The sequence below is a fragment of the Pocillopora verrucosa genome, chromosome 6, assembly GCF_036669915.1.
Source record: "Pocillopora verrucosa isolate sample1 chromosome 6, ASM3666991v2, whole genome shotgun sequence".
NCBI lineage: Eukaryota > Metazoa > Cnidaria > Anthozoa > Scleractinia > Pocilloporidae > Pocillopora > Pocillopora verrucosa.
In genome coordinates, this window is record NC_089317.1 from 12,501,524 (window position 1) to 12,522,627 (window position 21,104).

General features: G+C 38.0%; 1 protein-coding gene and 1 pseudogene across 3 annotated transcripts in view; both read right to left on the bottom strand.

Annotated features, from left to right (window-relative positions):
* LOC131769688 (fibroblast growth factor receptor 3-like) overlaps positions 1–21,104 on the bottom strand; it is a 202,087-nt gene that overhangs the window by 155,526 nt on the left and 25,457 nt on the right. For 2 of the 3 annotated variants that reach the window (XM_066168377.1, XM_066168376.1), the window contains exons 8-17: positions 20,592–20,858; positions 13,682–13,933; positions 13,349–13,443; positions 12,700–12,761; positions 12,087–12,313; positions 9,097–9,210; positions 8,979–8,997; positions 8,368–8,398; positions 7,858–8,164; positions 1,699–1,809 (exon numbers count right to left, since the gene is read on the bottom strand). In XM_066168377.1, the coding sequence (XP_066024474.1) occupies positions 1,699–1,809; positions 7,858–8,164; positions 8,368–8,398; positions 8,979–8,997; positions 9,097–9,210; positions 12,087–12,313; positions 12,700–12,761; positions 13,349–13,443; positions 13,682–13,933; positions 20,592–20,858 (1,485 nt within the window). The remainder of the gene's footprint in view (positions 1–1,698; positions 1,810–7,857; positions 8,165–8,367; positions 8,399–8,978; positions 8,998–9,096; positions 9,211–12,086; positions 12,314–12,699; positions 12,762–13,348; positions 13,444–13,681; positions 13,934–20,591; positions 20,859–21,104) is intronic. The other variant, XM_066168378.1, reaches the window with a different exon arrangement.
* LOC136281598 (uncharacterized) lies at positions 4,384–5,136 on the bottom strand (annotated as a pseudogene).

Consider the following 21,104-nt stretch of genomic DNA (forward strand, 5'->3'; position numbering starts at 1 on the left):
ACCATGAGCTCCTGATTGTTATATTTTAGAAATTTTACAAATTTCCATACAGTTTCCTATATTATTTGGACGCCATTATGGACGAAATGCGCAAGCGCAGCCGCCATCTTGTATTTTTTCTGCCAATGGCAAGGTCGTTCAAGATAGAAAGTCCAATTAGTTTGCATACTTCTGCGCCGTCAAAGATTCCCATCGTTACGTCAAACAAATCGTCGTTGTCTTTTTTCACCCTAGGTGATCTGTTGTGGAATATAATTGATTTTCTGGAGTGCATGATAATATCGATATCTTAATTGGTGATCTTGGTGTGTTTCATGCATAGCGAAGTGGATGGCGTTGGTCAGTAGTTTATCAGATATGGAAGGGTAGAAGCTTTCGATGTCGAATACGGTGAAGGTGTGTAGATGCTTGTCGAGGATATTTTTTAACCAGTCGATTACGGTGGAAGATTTTTTCCATTGGTTAGGTGATGTTTTGTCTCTTACGTCGGTGTCGATTCTTTGGAGTATTTGTTTACTTATTCGCTTTTAGCTGGGTTGATTAGTCTGCAGGTTGGATTATTGGCGAAGTTCTCTATGTGATCGTTGAGCGATATGAAGGCTTGTCGTTTTGCTATGCGTTCAGTTCGGTCCTGGATGTCGAGTTGCGTTGCTATGGCCTTTGCTTCTTGGCTAATATTGTAAACAAAGTCCTTGCTCGCCTCTTTGTAGGTTGTCGTTATGTTGTTTTGTATTAGTTTTTCGTGCTGGGTTTCGTCGAGTTCGTAGAGGTTAGTTGTTTTGTCGGCGGGGATGAAGGCTTTCGTAGAGCTTTTGATTCTTTGTATGTCTCTATTTAGCTGGGTTAGAAATTCGTCTTGTGTGTTTCTGAATTGGATGTTGTTTACCATGTCCATGAGGTCGGCTTCGAATCTATCCAGATCTCCATGCTGAGGGGGGCATTTTCGAGATTTTAATCAGTATTTATTTAAATTAAGTGAGGTATACTTTTCAGTAAAATCTATTTGATGATCGCGTAAGCATGAAAGTTAGAGTCACAGAAAAAGTCATGTGTTATTGTTTAGTTCAACTTTCAGATATACCACGTTTTGCGAACGCATCGAGCACTATACCGCAAGGATAGACTATAACCACGATTTATATATATGTATGTTTAGTCAATTTATAAATATACATAGCAGTAAATTTATACATATATATATTTGTATGTATGAATAAACTCACTGCTAGTGATGTTGTAATTAAGTTCACCGTAAAGTCAGTAAAAGTTCTCAAGATGCTAATGCATTGTAAAACATGACATAGATCGTAAGACAACTAATCATTTAACTACGTTACGGTAAATTGTCAGGTAAAAATGGGAACTTTAAATCCCAATGAAGAATCGCATTAAATTTTTGTCAATGTAGAACGGTTGGGATACAAATAAAGAAAGTGAACAATAGCTCTATTTTCACAACCACTTTGAATCCTGGCAGATTATTTCTGTTTTTGTTTCTTTTTTTGATCTAGTAACCAGTTTGCCTTTTTTTTTTACCGGTTTCGGCGGGAAATCAATTTGGATGAACTACATTTGAAAAAAGCGTTTAAGTAACCTCATAAACTCAACCCACTACAACCTCCTGATCTCCGTTTTCCAGTAATTTACAAAAGCGTGACGTCATGAACGAATAAAGTAAGGTTGCAAGTATCAGCTCACCAGATTCCGTAACACATCCCAAAAGTTTGATGACGTGAGGATGTGGTTTTAGCTGCTTCATTGTGTCAAGTTCCGCCATCAAATCTCTCTTGTCAGATTCTGCAGCGTTACCTGGAGATAAAATAAGTTAAGACTATGAAAGGGCGATCGCCACTTTGAACTGGTGTTTACCAGTGCCACTCTGAACTGGCGATTGTACCACTGTCCAAAGAGACTGCCGGCTCATTACGCCCAATATGATTTCGATCATTTCCACGTTGGTTTCTCTCTCAGCAATATCTTTTTGTTTGTCTTCGTGCAAAGCAGTTTTACATTCGTATATTCCAGTGGTTCAACAGAACATTGGTCAGAGAGATGGGCTCATTTTAAAACATACAGGGTATGGGTGGTTATGGAAAATTATACCTGATCAAAATTTCATGTAAATCATCACTGATTCGATGCCACTCACAAATTTATAATACAGTGAAACATTACCATGTGGCGGAAAGTCGTAAAACCTAGTGCCGGCAGTCTAAGTTTTGTAAAGGAATAAAATATTAAGTACGTGCATCTCAACAGAATATTTTCTAACGTAAATTTGCGCTAAAAACTTTATTCAGAATTGGCCGGTGACGCGCCTGTCCAAGTTTCTAGAGAAAGTTTTGCCAGACTCTTTGATATACTATGAGAATGATGAAGTGGTGTCTTCCCCTATAAAAGTCACTTTTACAGACCAAGAGGGTACGTGAAGATTGCTGTGGAGGCCTAACTCAGGATATTTTCTAGATCCACATTTCAGGAGCTTTCCTTTGATGTGCACTTTAATGGGGGAAAAATCATATTGCCTTTTGCCTCGCCGTCAAATCTGCATGGGGCTAGAAGTGCCTTTGAGGTAATTTCTAGAATCTTTTCACACGGCTTCATCATCACAAGTGCCATCACGGTTTGCGTTTGCAAGTCGAGCGTTATGGGCGTATTCCCAGCTTCTAAGAGTGTTCCTGGACCCGTCCTGTTGCCGAAGACTGAAAAGAAGAGCATCATAGATAAGGGATATCTTGTTTTAGCAAGATTTGAAATGCCGGAGGATTGCCCCTGTTTGGGGGAAGACTTAAAAAAATAAACTGATTAAGCTAGCTTAACCGATTAATTTTTGTTCTGAGACCCCTGTGTTTCTTACAATGGATAGTAGATGGGGTCCCTGAGAATCATCTCAGTTAAATTCATGAGCCGAGGGTTTTACAGAGTCTCCGTACCGTAAAGTGCACTATAAGTTTTATAGGCAAGCCAGAAAAGGAACCAGGGATAAATACCGCGTGCTCGTTAATATTTTGATCAATTTGGTTTTATTAGCGTTCTATCATGGTGTGAGTGCGGCAATCGTAACTTCTCAACACCACAGTTACTGATAAAATAGGCGATTTATTGACGGTGAACGATGTGGGTTGAAACTTAAAATAATAAATAAATACAAAACTACAACAATTGATGAAGTGAAGGTGATAGGAAAGAAATACACTGAGCCAACTTGAAACGACAAAACTTAGATTGTTACGATTACTGCAAAACTGCGCTTGACGAAAAAACACTGTCCGAAGTCGAAATGATTTATAAACTACCGAAAAGAAAAGAGCCCTGAACAGAGAAAGCTAAGTTTCGATACGGACGAAAAACTAAAAATTAATGCATGCGAAAACGACTAACTAAAAGTGTAATTGACGCCAATAATTGCGAAAGAAACAATAATGAACGAAAGTATGTGATATGAAAAACAACAGAAGCTAACTAACCGGTGAAAAAACACTAATAGACGACGAGAAACAGCAACAACACAAAAGAGACACCCCTAATTAATGATTGAATACATTCCGCACGCTAAGATCTTACACATGGCACATAATATCAACAAGTGGCTCCACAGTTCTTGGTAGAAGCACGGTCAAAACAGCTCTTTTATGTACAAGTTTACTACATTGAAACACTGAAATACAATCTTTAGTCAAGTTAGGGGGAAACCAGACTTTCAATAAAACGTTACGAGGCAGCTAAGGATTTTTTTTAAAGGGTTTATTCGTTACCAAAGTAATCGATTTGACCTTGAATATCTAACTCACGGAAAAAAACAAGGGAAAGGAAGTATGCTCTCGAATATTTTCTTGAAACTTACATCTGACTCGTTAATCAAAACTGCGAAAAGATACATATAATTTGCATCTTTGGCAATTACTGTTTTATGTTTCGGTGTAAACGTCGTTTTCAGTTGTTCTTCTGAAATGTGCTTCTCCCTCTAGAAGGCCGTGACACGCAGGATTGTTTCTCCATTTTTAAAGTAACATTGTCAGGGTATAATCGCATTATGTGCATGTTGTTAGTATGAACGTGTAGTGGTACATGATGCGCAGGTTAACTAGATCTGTTTTTCAAGCCATGAGACCGAATGCTTACGAAAAGTAAAGAGAAAGTGCTTCTTTCTACCAGGAAGAGTACTATTTCGTTTCGTTTTGTGACAACTTCCATGATTGGCAATAAAATTTCTTAATGTTGTTTGTTACGGCTTGGTTATTTATTAGATTTTTCAGTATGATAGATAAGATCTATATATAACCTCAGTGCCCCTTCTGCGTCATCTGGCATCCTCAGATCCTCTTCATCCATGATGAGATGAGCCAACTCCACGAACTCTCTAGGGGTCGGCTGTTCATTGAGTTAATCACAGCATACCTCTTTAGCTAGATCGATTTCATTGCTTGGCACTGGAGTAGAGTAATCTTTGGCTTCTTCGAGTTCAGGAAGAAAATATAGAACGTCGGGGCGACCTGCCGGAGAGTCGGAATTTCTACATGGCCTAATCCTATGAAGATTCCATTCTTCTTCCACGTATTTAAGCTCGTCTTGGATTAAGTGCATGAAACAGAATTTCGGGCATTCCACATGAATTGGATTACTGTCGCAATATATGCCCGCGTCCCGAATATCCTTGAAGAGTTTGATCTACCAATCAGACTCAGTTTTATGTAGAAAAGACCACCAAGCTTCAATCCTTTGATTGGAAACAGAACGTCCATACATAAATTAAAGCTCGCATCGCCCGTTCCAGTTCTCCGTACCTTCATCGGCGTGGACAATCCTCAGAGCACCTCTCACTTGTTTTATACAGTCACAATAGTACTCCGCTATGACGCTGGGATCGTTGTTAGTGATACTGGCTTCAAGCTACAAAATGCGACGACTGTGTATGTATCCGTCTACTGCACCATGAATACAAAAACCGAAGGGTTTTAGCTCATCATATCCATCTATATGCCATATGTAATTTGGTCCTTTGGCATAGTACTTCCTACGTCTTAAACGCCTTCTGGGTCTTCTTTCAAAACCTTCTGGATCCAGGGTTTTAAGAATAAGGCGCACAATTTCCTTGTCAACAGCAAGGTCATAATCATTTCTGAGTCTGTGGTGCATTAATCTGTAGCCAATGGAACTCCCACTTCCACAAGGTTCCCTTTCAACTGCACTTACAATCTCATATGGGTTGCTATAATTTCGTCTTCGAAATAGACCTTGATTTCTCAGTATTCTTTTCAACTGACGAAAGCTTAAACGTATTCCATGGCTCAAAGTCAAAAATGAAAAAACTTCAACATGATTGAATTTAAGGTGAAAGTAGGTTGAAATGAACCCATCTCTGAACAATATTCTGCTAAACCACTGGAATATACGAGTGTAAAACTGCTTTGCACGAAGACAAACATAAAGATATTGCTAACATGGAAATGATGGAAGCCCTATTGGGCTTAATGAGCCGGCAGTTTCTTTGGAAAGTGGTACAATCGCCGCTTCAAAGAGGCGAATCACCAGTTCAAAGCGGCAATCGCGACTCCAAAGTGGCGATCGCTAGTTTAAAGTAGCGAGTCTCCAGTTCAAAGTGGTGATCGCCGGTTCAAAGTGGCGATTCGTCAGTTCAAAGTGGCAATCGCAAGTTCAAAGTAGCGAACCGCCAGTTCAAAGTGGCGGTCGCCGGTTCAAAGTGGCGAATCGCCAGTTTACAAAAAAGAATGAAATAGCACGGCCCTTAATAAGCATCGTACAAGTGCGTGTTATAAGTGTGAACTTCACGAACTTCCTAAAGTAAAGGGCGTGCAGTAGGATAAATACCCGCGTGCAGTGGTTTACACGCAAATGCGTCTATTTTCATCCCCTTTTCTTCAATGCACGCACTTACTTACGTGTACTCTTTCATAAGGATGCTATCGCTGTGGGGATTTGTATTTCAGAAAAATTCTAAGTTGAGCGTTAAAACATTATTCGCTTCAAAAATCCGCCCTTAACTGAATCTCACTTTTGAGTCAGTAGTTCGCTCCTTTTATATGAAACGATATTAACGCAGTATATCAGAGAGTAGTAGACTTAGTAGAGAAACAGAGAAACCTATCTACGTTGCGGGAGACATTCTGTAATTATTGAATTTGTTGTTTGCGCACACAGCAAAATGGTGCTCCTGAATGAGATATTTTGTCACATGCTAGCAACAATTCTAGAAACACATCAACTTTCCTTATTCATCGAAGCAATTATGATTGTGTTGCCATTTAATGAAGGAATCGATGCTTCACAATTTTTTTCGTTCGACTTCCAAAACTCCATTAGTAATTTGATCTTTCAAATTTCGAGTTAGAAGAAACTATTTAAAGAAGTGCGGAAGCGGTGGAAATTGATATTTGTCTTGACACTATTACAAAAGAAGTTACTGATTTTTTGCGTGTGTTTGTTTGGAACATATTTATTCGTAAACTTTTCACATTTAACCATTTCCAATTTATTCGAGCTCATTTAAGTTCTTTCATTCCAGTAAATAAATTTAAAAAAAACCATAAAAAAACCACCGTAGCTTTTGAGTAGCAAACTAAGCGATTTTTGCTTGTTACTCGCTTTCATTACGCACCTGCATGTCGGTACTTTTGTTCATCATTATTGGTGAAATTTTTAGGTAAATAGAGGTGTTAATGGTCTTTCTGGAAAAATTGGTTCTCATGGCAGTTAGCAGCTGAGTTTATACTCGTACTTTTAATTTCCTTTCATACGATAGTTTCCACACCAACCTTGCATAGATAAGCAGAAACTTTAAATTACCTTTCCAATTTTATTTCCTAAGCTGCGTTTCTGCAATTAAGATAGGTATATTTTCTTTACCAGAGCTGTGAATCTCACCTAAGTTTCCTATTTTTAATGGCCTCGAGTTTATTGCATCTGTCTGAGATTTGAGATTGTTTTTGTCGTAGAAACAGATGGAATATTTAAGTAGCTTTCGTTTAACTTCAAAGAAACATTTTCCGCCTCTTTTGTTATACTGTTCAAATATAGTAGATTTAGAGAACAATGGAACCTCATACCAGTTCATATTTAAGCACGTACTTTGCAAAGCTTTTTCGATTACCTACAAAACGGCGTACCGATTACATACACGACGGCGTGCCGATTACATAGACGACCGCGTGACGATTACAAGTTTTGACTCTGGCATGAGTGTGTTAGAGTGCTCTACGAATAAAGTCTACTGTGGAACCAAAGTGCTGTCTCACCCTCAACGTCCGTACAAGCTCGCTCGAAGTAGATCTCCGTGTGCCAGAAAATCGTGACGAGTTTCCGTTCTTGTAAGCCGAGTGGTCTCTACCGAGTTATTTTCCCCCGTCTTGTACATTTCCCGCGAAGTCAAATTTAGTGCGCGAAAACCTTATCGTCACAACACACACGTTTTCAAGTTATAAGAGACCCAACAAATTACAGTGACTCGCTCATTTTTGTCTGATTTCTTACGAAGAAGAATGAGCCCAATTTGTTTGTTTTTCTTACACACACTTTTGTCTCAGAACATGCATTAAATGAGTTAGAGATGACCAACTTTGTGTAGGTTACACAGTTACACAAAGTTAGCATTTCATTGTCACGCGTGCATTTTCTTATACACTAAGGTGACCATAGTGACGTGCAGTTTGACCGTTGCACACGTACAGTGCTTAGGAATTGCACGCGCGTTAAGCGTGTGTAATGCTGTAAGTATTATCACTCTCACAGTTAAATAAAAACAGTAGGAAGCATCTTAAAAGCATGGAGAATAAGAACCAACACTGCCAACATGAAAATTTCAGGGGATATAAACAATTTTTAAGAAATGTAATATCATACTTTTGAGCATTTTAATAGCTACTATAGTTGCCCCAGGCCTCCCTCGAAGTTGCTCAGCTGTTCCCTTAGCAACCTGACCAAAAGCACCTTTACCAATGATTTTTTCTACAGACACGTGATCCCTTGGCACCTCCCAAGAGCGTGTTGATGGATGGAGAGGCGCGTAATCAGCCATTTGATGAGCGCTTTGTTCCTTAGTATTGCGTTCGGCACTTATTTCTTTGAGATCCATGTATTCGGCGCGAGACTGGATAGAATGTCTTGCATCTGAGCGGTCGCCCTCCTGATCTTTCATCGCCATTTCGTTCTAAGATGAAGAAAAAGAAAGGAACAGTTTTCTTTCATTCCCTACACATAAACTTCAAAATTTCCTACCTTTTAAGTCTAAACTTCGCTTAAATTTTAACGCTAAGGGTCTTTTTTATCAATGTTATGTCACCTTGTTTCGCATAAAATAGTCAGTAAAAATGGGAAAAATGGAGTTTTTCATGTAGTCAGAACTTTTCTTACATCATATGCTTCTCTGCTGTCTTCACTTCCTCTAAAACAAAACAAAACATGAGGGTAAAGTGTTTTTAGTGTTTATAACTGTTTTGTACTTGTGCTGTCACAAGTGCAAATTTGTATTCAGTCCTTTATATGTTATTGATACCATTTTTTTCATCTTAAAACTGATAATAATAATGATTACAGTAATAATATGAAAAGCATTCATTTCTACATGATAAAATTGCAACGTGGCTGACGTGGTCGTGTCTAAGTCAAGTCTAAAAAGATAAAGAAAATTAGTCTTAACTCAAACTACAAATACATGATTACAACGACAAATTGAAGATTCCACCAACATTAAATAATGAGAAATTAAAATGTGCAAAACCCATAGGGAATTTTATTAATTGTCCAACCAACTGTTCGTACTGATACTGAAACTTATTTGTTGTGTCATTCATTTTTTATGTGAGTCATAAAGCACTGGCAAGAACCTAAAAGGAAATCCGAATATCTGCTTTCAGCATTTCAGTTATCATTGTGAGCTATAACAAATGCTTTGTTCTAAAGAAAGCAACCCTCGTCTTACTGGTTGGAGTCTCTTAACAAATCAATCAGTTACAATGGCTCACCTTCGCTTTCCCGCAGTGTCTATCGAAAGAAAAAAATAAAAGAAGAGGGAAAAGTTACGAAATAAAAAGTGCATAGGAGAATTAGATGGCAACTCGAGGGAAACCAAGAATCATTCACCTTTTTTGTGGATCCAAACCACATGGACAACGAGAATGATATTGAATAGAAGAAGAACTCCGATGATGGATCCAAGTAAAACGTGTTTGCAAGAACATTCACAAATGTTCATCTCTGTCAAATAAAAATTTGTAGACCGATTCATTTACACTTACTCACAAAGACAGACTCGGATTTTTTCATATTCTACAAAATATGGTAACGGTCAAACATAAACCTAAGATTGCTGAAGATGATGTTAAACAAGCGTGGAACTTTTCCACTTTTAAATAAACCTGAGCCTGTTCGTAACTGGTCTTCTGTTCGTGGAAGATTTACGCCAGTATAAAATGCTTTCACTAAGCCATATTTCTAGGATCTTAATGTTAATATGAAACGTGTGTTGAAGTCCTAAATGTAATAACTGTACTAAATGTAACAAAGTCCAAAATGTAATGACATTGGTTCTAACTGTAATAAAGCCCTAAATGTAATAATCGGTCCTAAATGTAATAAGCCTCCAATGCAATCGTTTAACTGCGCTAACATTGAGGTGTTAAAGAGACAGTTGTTGCACCAAAGAATCCTCTGACCAATATTTATGGCACATTGCGGGCTCGCTGATATTAATCAGCGTCTTTTTATTTGCTTAAGACGTAGGTTGAGAAGCATTGGCTACAAAACCTTATACTAATGTGCTTTTGGCATCAAATTGGCGGACGAAAAAGCAATGAGAACGCTGATAAATAGCTCTCTTTATATCGTTGGCTCAGACATACAAGGAAAAGGAAGTCCACCAACTTATACTTTAGACAAATTCCGGTCTTCCCTTTTTAAAAATTACTTAAAAACATTAGATCTCACAGGACTCTAGTGCGGTGAGGATCTATCCTTGATTATATCTACTGTTTTTAATGATTACATTTTATACATTTTACTTGGTGACTACATTGTTAAATTCTTATATTTTAATATTAGCTAGTTCTTAATCTTAATTTATTTAAATTTACATACCTTCATAAGGCTTTATAATTTCCTTTTCTCTTTTTATTTCGTGGCGTACCTGTAAACTAGCTTTTAGCTAAGCGTTCTGACCACGTTAAATAAATTGATTGATTGATTGATTGAGAGCCGATAGTGAAGCCAACTGTGTTTGCAACACAATAAACCCAAGAGGGTCGTTTATTTTTTCTATGTATATGCCGACATTGTCCAAAAGCTACGAACTTTGTAAGTTTTCCTGCGTGGGATCAATGCGGGGTATCCCTAGCGGGCGAGGGTGGGCCCATCATGCCCACTCAGGTAACCAATCAGAACACAGGATTCACTTCATCTTGCCCACGCGCGCTGCTAGCTATATGATAAAGTGACTTACAGAGTAAGATATCTACTGACCAATCACATATCATCCGATTTCACGATCACAGGTGTCGACATGTTGCCTTTTTCCACGCAAGAGTCAAATTGAACCACTGATCTACAACATTCAACACAAGATGGTCAGCTGATGGTCTAATGAACCATTTATTATTTTCCCTTTAGCCCCTTGTGACGGGTTTATCAGTTCCCGAACCGAAATACTGGGAAGACAGATATTTTAAAGTTGATCTCAAGTTTATACTTTATTTTTTGTCTTCATCTCTCCTCCCCGCCGTGAGGGGAGAAAATGAATAGATAAATAAATGAATGAAAAAAGTCATATGGTACATGAACTGATTACCGAGGTGAAGTAAAGCCATAGAGGGCTACAAATGCAATATCCCAGGTTCAAAATTGAATAAATCAAGATAGTCATTCTTAAAAATGAACTCAAATGCTTCATTAAAATCAATTGACACTGAATAACATTGATGTGCAAAATTTTAGTAATACTACTGATAATAATACTTTTCATTTGGATTAACATGTGACACAGCGAAATCATTCAAATGCTCTAAAATGGTGCATCACTACTAAAGACTTTAACACGAACGATAACATCAACAATAGCATGCTAGTTCATCCTCAATTGTAGTCAATTTCTTTTCCAAAAAGTCCTAATGATTACGTACCAATCGATTCCATCCCTAGATAATGATTTTAGATATATAAACTCATATATTTACACTGCGGTGAAAAAAAGAATGCACGAGATCCTTGCAGCTAAGAATGCTACTGAACCAGTAGTTGAACTGGGATTTGAACCCATAACCTCTGCGCTACCAGTGCAGCGCTCTACCAACTGAGCTAACAAGCCACTGGGAACTGGTAAACCATCCTAGTGATGAATAATGATTTTAGATATTTGTAATTCATATATTTGCACTGCGGTGAAGAACTGAAGGAATCTCGTACGGGCCTGAATTTTTTTCAGGTCCTATTTTCATCTACTAGTTCAGTAGTGTTTTTAGCTGCGAGGATCTCTTACATTCGTTTCCATCCTATTGAGCTTCCAGCCAAGCAGTAGCCCAATTTGGGCTGGAAATTATTTTCTTCAATTCGATCAATAAACCGCTTAAAGGACCATACTTCGACTGCTGATATTTCTTATGTCTAGCAAGAAAAAAAACGCTGATTGATATCAGCGAGCACGTAATGTGACATGTATACTGGTCTGCGGTTTTTTTGGTGCAGCAGCTGTCACTTTAACATCTCAATGTGGATGTCCGCCAAAACAACAATACACTGAAGGAGTTAAACGATTGCATTGGAGGCTTATTACATTTAGGACTAAATGTTATTACATTTAGGACTTTATTACATTTACGACAGTTATTACATTCAGGACTTCAACAACGTGTATATACAATTTTCCGGTGAAAAAAATTATACCAGTCAATCAATTACAAAAAAATCATCAACAACAGAAAACATTTTACTCAGCGCAATCAAAACATGACGATGGGCTACCGCAGCTGGTATGGTCATCTGATTTTTGATGTATAATTAGGATGGTTACGTATAACCTGAGGTTGCCAAAGCAAAATTATTTTCGTCACAATTAAGAATTTTCCTTACGACTTGCCACGCACCTTTACCTTTTGGGTCTTCTGAGATAATGGTTGTTTTTGTGGTGCTAGAAGGTGCATCAGAAGGTATCTCATCATCAGATATCGCTTGGATTGATCCCGGGTCAACTGCAAAGTCCCCAATACCTTTGCCTCCAGGTGTAACAGCCTTGCTTAGAACTAACAGAACTTTGCTTATCTCTTCATTTTGATTGAATTCCAATGAGAGATAGACAGTTATACTGCCGCACCTGGGGATAATAATGGAGCCACAACTTAACATGTGAAGAAAATCCCAGAAAACTCGAGTTACATGAAGGCAAACCCGACAAATTGTTTAGCTCGTATGCAAGCTATAATTTTTGGCGACCAAATGAGTGCTTCTAATTCCCTTTTGTAAGCCCTATTAAAGCTTTGAATGACGCAAAGAATCTTAATAGTATAAGGTGTTTTCCCCAGGTTCATAAAAATGTTCTAAACAGGAACATCTGAACCGGAAGGAATTCCATACGCAAAATGGCGAACGCTGGTTCAGCAATGTTCCATTCAGTGGAAACTACTGTAGATGACTCTCTTATAGCCTTCTACAACGATTCACAAAGTTAGAGAAGTATTATATTACAATCCAACATCATACTTGTACTTTGTAGCGTCTACCGCTTCCAACGACGGAAACTCTAATCTAAGAACATCACCTACCTATTCAGGGATTAAGAAAAAGTCCATCAATTAATAAGCTCTGATAAGGCAAGTTACTTTGAGGCACATAGAATACGTTAAAATATCCTAGTCTTCTCGGGTGCAAATTCCCCTTCTTTCTCTCTATTTTGAATTGCCGAGTCAGAGTAATTCAACATGATGATGATCAATAACAAAGGAAACGCGTACTTGACTCCGAGTACGTTATGATAATTTTAATCTTTATTCTACAATTATTCTACTCAGGCAAACCTGAGTAGAATAATTGTTTTAGTAAAGTATGTTTAGTGAAGTAACCCAAACTAAAACGTTTTCACCTGAATGGGCCGAAAAAATTGTGTTTACATAAGGTAGGCGAGTGAAAAAAGCGGTCATTGGCCAGTTAGTTCAGCTAATCAGAAGGCTATAAAAAGTTAAATGGTCGCAGTCCTTTAATGGTATGGTGAGTTTTTGGTTAGCTCTTTATTTAACCTATGTGGTTTTGTCCACAATAAATTTATTCCTCAGTTGACCCCCTGGTATACTTATTCTGACGTGATTTTTTCTTCGATCGGTTGTTGTAAATCGCCTTAATTTATTTTACTTACTTTAGACTGCAGTTGCTGAAGGGTGTCTTGAAGATTACCGCTGCAATCTCTGTTCGTGACGGTTAACTTTATGTTGAATTTATCGTCAGATACAACTTTAGAAAGAAAAAAATTCAAAATTCACATCGGGAACATACACAAACACCTACAGACACATATGTGAATTGGTTTTTTACTTTATGTATTCTACTTTCATTCACAAAAGAGACCATGCTTTAAAAAAAAAATTATCATCATTTTGTTATTTCATAGTCTTTGTAACATTATCAAAATGAAACGCAAGACACATTTCAAAATCGCTACGTTTAATAACATTGGATCAAATCTACTTACTGAGGTGAAACCATTTGAAAACCATGTTCAATTCATTTTCGACTTTGCAGCGATACCAACCAGGGCTGGACTCTTTTACTTGAAAAATCACTTTACTGGGATTATCTTCAGACTTCCAATTCATGACTACATTGTCCTTTGTCCAGGTAACTGTTGGTGTTGGGTAACCGTCTTTATAACAAGAAAAGCTAACCTCTTCTCCAGGTTTCTTACTAAATGTTTGATTTCCAGGGTTTGTGATCATCGCTGGATCTTTGATTGAAAAAACAAAACAAAAAACCCAGAAAAACAAGAATAACATTAATGTTTTACATTATGTGTAACAGGCATACTAACCAAGCGAAAATCCAATTGCAACGAACGGTACGCATGTTCCAATACTGAATTGTGCGAGAATTGTGGTATTTCAGCCAGAAAACGTATATGTATGCTGCTAAAGCTAATTTTTACTTTACCGGGGTGGGTAAAGGTTTACACGGAAAATCCCTTGTCATACCTAAAGCAAAACTGGTCCAAAGTCAGTGAAATTCAGCCCTGGTAACTTATCTATAGAACGTTTAAAGTGACCAGTGTCACTAAAACATTTCTCTTGTGATATGAGATCCACAGATTTGAAATCTTCAAATATAGAATCCACTCCCTCGCTTTGAGGATTACTTTTTACCTTGCGGCAAATTTTCCATTTTGGAGAAGAGTATATCATCTAAGTGATCTGAAATGTTTTGGGAGAGTATAAAGAGAAGAGTATTTTGGATAATTTATGTTCTATCTTTTAAGGTAGCACGCCTTCTCAAATACATCACACGGATGAGTAAATATCTTTTCCAAGCGAGCCAAGTCTAACGAACATTTCATTAAAAATTCGTCATATAGGGCATGTTCCAGATTGTCTTGAAGTAATCAAGGGTTGTAATTTTACGGCATTGTAACAGCTTAGTGTACACTCCGTGCGATAAATAGAACTCTATCAATGACATGCCGCGAACTTTGAATTTGCATAATTTTAGTTTTCATAGCTTCGTGTGGGTCTTTCGTGTTTACTCGCTAATGTAGCTTCTTTGTTTATTTTTGTACTTTTCATGCTATTAAAACCTTAAGGGCCACTAATTTACACAAATTCTCCGTAACAAGGTTAATTTATTATGTGCGTGACATTTCAATTTTAGCTTTCGGCGCTCTTGACACTATTCATGAAAATAAATGTTCAGATAAAAGGTTCGGCTAAGTTGAAGATGGACGGTTTTGCTAACCAAAGAACGTTGTCTCTACTTTACACCAATTTAATAACTTGGTTCTATGGATAAATTACTGGTCTAGAGCGCCTTGAAAGTGATCAGAATAGCAGCAGAGCTAGGAAAAAAAAGAAGCCGGCGCTCGAAAGAATCGTCGCAGCTCTACCATGAGAAGGCCTCCACAAACTGAAAGAGTGTATTAAGAGCTAATGTCAACATGCATCAGACAAACAGCGGCAAGTCATCCGAATTCGTTTTCTCTCCTACTTTCATATTTTGTAGCCCAGTATGTCCTAATAATTGTGGTGTAGTTTTTTTGTGAAAACATACTTTAGTTTTTGAGAAATGAGTTTTTTCGTTCGACCGCTTAAATATGCAAATTTTCACCCTGAATATTACCCGAGTTGTGTGACCTCATGTAACGAATTTACTTGACCTCCGGTATTTCTGTCGGCATAATCCTTTGTTTTATCATCTAAACTTAATCCCCTGTCGTTATTGAAGCTGGCAAAGAAATATTTATTTTTTGGTGAGTATTTTTGTCCGACATACTTTTTCTATGTCGAAAAGTAGCATCAAAACAAAGACAGTTTTAACAATGACCGATATGACAGAATCTACTGAGCTTCTAGCTTTTAAAAGAAAAAAGGATGGCTATAAAGTTACTGTAAAAATTTCCTTGTGCATTTGTGTTGTTCTATCGTGAGACGAACTCAAAGTCCGGCAAAATTTTACTTGCTAGCGACTATAAAATATACATGATGTGCTTACTTGTTGCCACCGTTTATTGGCATATCGAGGCATAAATCACTACAGTTTGTAAAAAAAATTTAAAATAACACTCTTACCTTGTTTATTTATGATTTTATAAGACCAATAAGTTGTTTCGGTTATTATATTACGCTTGGGTATTACTTTTTGCCAGGAGCCCAGGTTTTACGTTGTGTTTTCCCCTATCCCATGTATATCATAAGCTAGTCACGCAATAATTGATACCAACACAAATGAATATTTGCCCTGTATGAAGATTTTTGTTTATGTTGAATTGACAATATTACAGAATGTTACTTTGTGGTCACTAATCGTTGTTTCAGTAGCAGCGTAGCAGTTCAAAGTGGGTTGTTGCTTCAACGCCATTGAAATTTATAGTGTTCTGGCAGGAGAGCAAAGCGTGATGCTCTGGGAATAAAAATTCTTAGGGGCCTTTTACATGATACCGGAATGAGTTTTGTTCAAGAACGAGTTCATCCCGGTTGCCACATGATACCAGAGTAAAATTATTCGAAACGAGTCATTTCTGAATGAGTTTATCGAGGTTTTCATTCCAGAACGAAACACTTATTCTGGACGACCTTTTGTACCTGTATAAAGTAAACGCGGTACGACACTCGTATCTGTACGAATTCTCTTTATTTAGGAGCAAGGGAAGCATAGAAAAAGGACGTATATACTTGTTTTTACAAGCTAAATTATCTTGCATGTAAACGCGGTATGAAATTCATTTCAGGTAATTTAGTGTTAACAACTGGGTTGAAAACGTAAATTAGCCACCGTAAAGGGTAAAAAAGCTGACGTTTCGAGCGTTAGCCCTTAACACTAAATTACCTGCTATACTCTCCCACCGACGAAGGGCTAACGCTCGAAACGTCAGCTTTTTTACCATTTGCGTTTTCAACCCAGTTGTTAACACTAAATTACCTGCTATACTCTCCCACCGACGCAGCACCACAGTTTCTTTAGAAACTTACCCCTTTATTCATGAAATTCATTTCGTTCCGGAACGACACCCCATTTTGGAATAATGTAAAAGGTACCTTAGGGACGGACCATTAGATTTTTGATGCGGGAGGGGGAGGGGAGGTCTTTTGCCAATTACCCAACACACCCCGCTCCCGCATCAAAAGTCTAATGGTCTGTCCCTAAGATGCTATCAGGTCCTAAAACTTTTTATGTGATGAAAGAAAGACACCAAAACAAAGGATGACTCGCTAGCAGTTTACTGCAAATTTGACAGTAAAAATAAAAAAAATTAATAAGAATAATTCTGATATCTTTTTGAAAAGAAAAAAGGCTTGAACAGTAGACATCGCAAGATCTTTGGCTATGTTACAAAAGAATACTTAATGCACTAGAAGTGCACACATCGAGTTCTGGTACACTTGAATAGTCTGTTTAACAAATGCAGACGTACAGTTATTTTAATCCCTACCAAATTATGTCAAGACGAACAAAACAAAAAAAAGTACAGCCGTCCTACCTCGAAGCAGGACAGATTTGGTATGCATAAAAATCTGACAGATCAGTGCCTAAAAGTTTTTATAAGTAAATAACCAGTTCAAGTGAATTTTACGAGGTGAGACTGACAGCTCGTGGTTGGGAAATCACATCTTTAGTTTTTAGGTGCTGACAGGGTTGGTGGGGGAGGGAGGAGGCGATCGGATATGGGTGAGGATGCTTGTCGTATCTTTCAGGGGTCAAAATCAGTTATCTGGCACCTTTTATGATGTCTCAAACTTTAGTGGACTACCAGAGACCTAACTGGTACTTTTTACGGTGTTTTTCGCTCAATAAAATACCTGAAATAAGCATTGCTAGGACGATTTTAATGATCTAACTTGAGCCTCTGGAGTACATCAATAAAGGAGTTCTTATTTTTGGGATTTTTCAATTTTTTTTTTTTTGGTTGAAATTGGTACTTTTTAGGGGGTAGATATCAGTTGTTGCCACTCCCACACGGATAAGACTCAGGTACCTTTTATAATTTTATAGCATCCTCGCCCTCTTATACATATGGTTCCCTGAGGGGTGCTGATACGTGTAGCGCACTCGAAATTTAGCAAGGAAAAATTTTGATGTGATTTTCGGTGAAGAGAAAAAAGTTTTGTCATCGTCTTGTAACTACTACTAATGGCCCTTTACCACTGTGTGCTTAATTACGCGTCCCGCCAGACTACAAAGTGCCTAGACATTAGTATAGAAAACTCCGCCTCTGTCTGGATTTTTGGTGGCCTATTGACCAATTCCCAGTCGAGGCCTAAGTCGGACAGGACGCGTAATTTTGCACAAGGTGGTAAGTAGCCAGGTTATATGAATTTTCCAGACGTCTTGCGTACTATCTGTGGTACACGCTTGCCAATAGGCTTTTCTCCACCTTTACCATGGCCGTACACTTCTTTAGGCACTCTACATCTATTAATGGCACCACGAATCCACCCAACACCGGTACCGAGATTTCATCTATGAGTGGGGCAAATTATAAAATCATCGATATCATCGTCTCGAAGATGGCGGCTCGCGACAAAATAAGACCAACGTCAGGTTCTGAATCTCCGCAAGTAACTTGAAATGTCTTTTTTACAACTGCGCAAGGGAACGACCTGAGATATGCAACGTCGATCTTCTCGATAACTATACCCAAAGTCCTCCCAGCGAACGATTTAAATGAACAGCAAATCTCCTTGTTAGCATATAAGATGAAACGCTTATACAACAGATCAATTAGCTTAAGCAGTATGTAGCTTGTCAATCGAATTGACTTTTGTAAACATTCTTTGACTTCCGCCGGTAAAGGAATCAGTGATGGATCTGGACATTTTAGTTTTCTGAATACAGTAATTTTTGTAATTCGGGGGTTGATTCATCTTTGAATTTATATTTGTCACGCTTGTCATGCAACTAATATAATAATGTGGAGGAGATTTTCAAACTGTAAGTTAAATCTGGCTAAAATGTGGTAGAGCATAACTTGATCATCGAAACAGCTAATAAAATCATGAGTAAACAAGGTAAGAGTGTCATGTTAGATTTCTTTATAAACTGCGGTGATTTATGCCAGTAAACGGTGGCGACAAGTAGGCACACCGTGCATATTTCATAGTCGCTAGCAAGTAAATTTTGCCGGACTTTGAGTTCGTCTCACGATATAACATCACAAATACACAAGGAAATTTTTACAGTAACTTTATAACCATCCTTTGGTCTTTAAAACCTAGAAGCTCAGTAGATTCTGTCATATCGGTCATTATTAAAAATGTCTTTGTTTTGATGCTTTTTTTCGACATAGGGAAAGTATGGCGGACAATAATAATCACCAAAAAATAAATATTTCTTTGCCAGCTTTGATGACAGGGGATTAAGTTTAGATGATAAAACAAAGCATTATGCCGACAGAAATACCGGAGGTCAAGTAAATTCGTTACACGAGTCACTTAACTCGGGTAATATTCAGGGTGAAAATTTGCATATTTGAGCGGTCGAACGAAAAATCTCATTTTTCAAAAAATAAAATATATTTTCACAAAAAAAACTACACCACAATTATAAGGACATATCGGGCTACAAAACATGAAGGTAGAAGAGAAAACGAATTTTGGGCGACTTGCCAAAATATTTCAAATTTGTTCGATGGATGCTGACATCCTCTCTTAACTATGATGACGGTGGAACTTTTATAAGCCCCTTTTGTGAAGCCTAGGAATGAAGATTATGCCGGCGCTTTTTTTGGTCTATCTCGATAATGCTACTCTGGTGCTAGTTACACCTGGACCCGTCTACATTATATGTCCGCTTCGCGCCAACAAGAAGGAACCTTTGGTCGGTGAGGTGGAATTGCTCCAGGAAAAACCTCACGACGCGGTATCCTAACGGTAGGGAGACTTCAGTGGCTACCAAGCACCTTACACCATAGGGCCAAACCAAATTTTTACTACCTCTTGACATGCTCTAAAAGCAACGGATAACACGTCCCATAGGGAGGACAATACTGAAACACGCATGACTTTACCTGTTCGTCGTTCTGAACGGGTCCGTCGTCCAGTGATCGGACTAGATCTTTGAAGAGGTGAATGTTGTATGCCGTAGTTAAAATGCTCCGTGGGATTAAACTACTTCGTTCAAAGAACTCTTGTCGGTGACATGCCGCGAACTTGGATTCTGCATAATTTTAGTTTCAATGGGTTCGTCTCTGTTTTTTATGTTTTTTCGTCTCTATAGCTTATTAATTAATTTTTTGTATCACTCTACATATACTTGTTTTATATTTAGGGATCAGGGTATTAAAACCTTTAGTCTTCAATGGTAAAATATTTTCTCTACCTTACGACTTACAACTCCAATACTGTGGGACAGAAGAGTCTCTTTCCTTAGAGAAGAGACAGAATCTTCAACGAATCTTGACTGTTCTCTGAACCACCTGTAGCGCGACTTAAACATTAAAGGCTTTACTACCTGCACCATTTCCATCTCAATCCCTCCTATATACTCTGTCGCCGGCATTAGCGCAATCGTCACCGATGTCCATCGTGAGCGATGTTTACGTTAAAGTAATGCTATTAAAAATTGACCAAGCAGATAAATGCAGTCTAAGATAATTTGGTTTTATCAACCGAGTTGAAGATGTGAAATGGACATAGTAAAGAGATTCTAAAGTTGATATTTCGAGTGATAGCCTTTCGTCAGAGCAAATTGAATCATCATTGTGAAGTCGCCTTTATGATCTTGAGCGGGATCATAAATGATTTCGAGAACTGATGAGAAACCGGTGCCAAAATTTGACAAAAAAAAACGAGAGAGTTAATTTACTAAACAAATCTCTGAATTGAGGAGATATCAAAAAGGGGAAAAGTAATCAGCGTCAAATAGCAATGCACAGTGTATAACTATTTTTCCTACATACTTACAGTTCACTATGATGCTGGCTGTAGCTGTAGCAGGTGTCTCCACTCCATTACTAGCCATGCACTGATACTGGATTTTGCTGTTTGCTGTCCTAGGTCTGGTTACATTCACAACAGTGAGCAGCGAAGCATTAGATAGAAAGTCAGAACTGCCAACCTTAGTCCATGTTATGCTGGGATTTGGTTTGCCAGACGCAGCACATGTCAAATTCAAGTTGCTTCCTTCGACGACGGTTTTTACTTTTGGTGAAACTATGACGTGTGGAGCGTCTGATAAAACAAAAACCTCCAGATGAATACCGGTAACATTGCGATTTTATGTTAGAAGATATGACTATCATACTACTTATGACCATATCAAGAGGCCTAGATTTTTCCGTGAAATAGTAAAGCACTATGTTGGAAATTTCAGTGCTATGCCAAAAGCGTAAAGAATTTGAGCACTGGTAACTCTATAGTAACGTGCCAATTTTCATGGCTTAACAAGACAATACTATTAAATGCGTTGAAAAACAT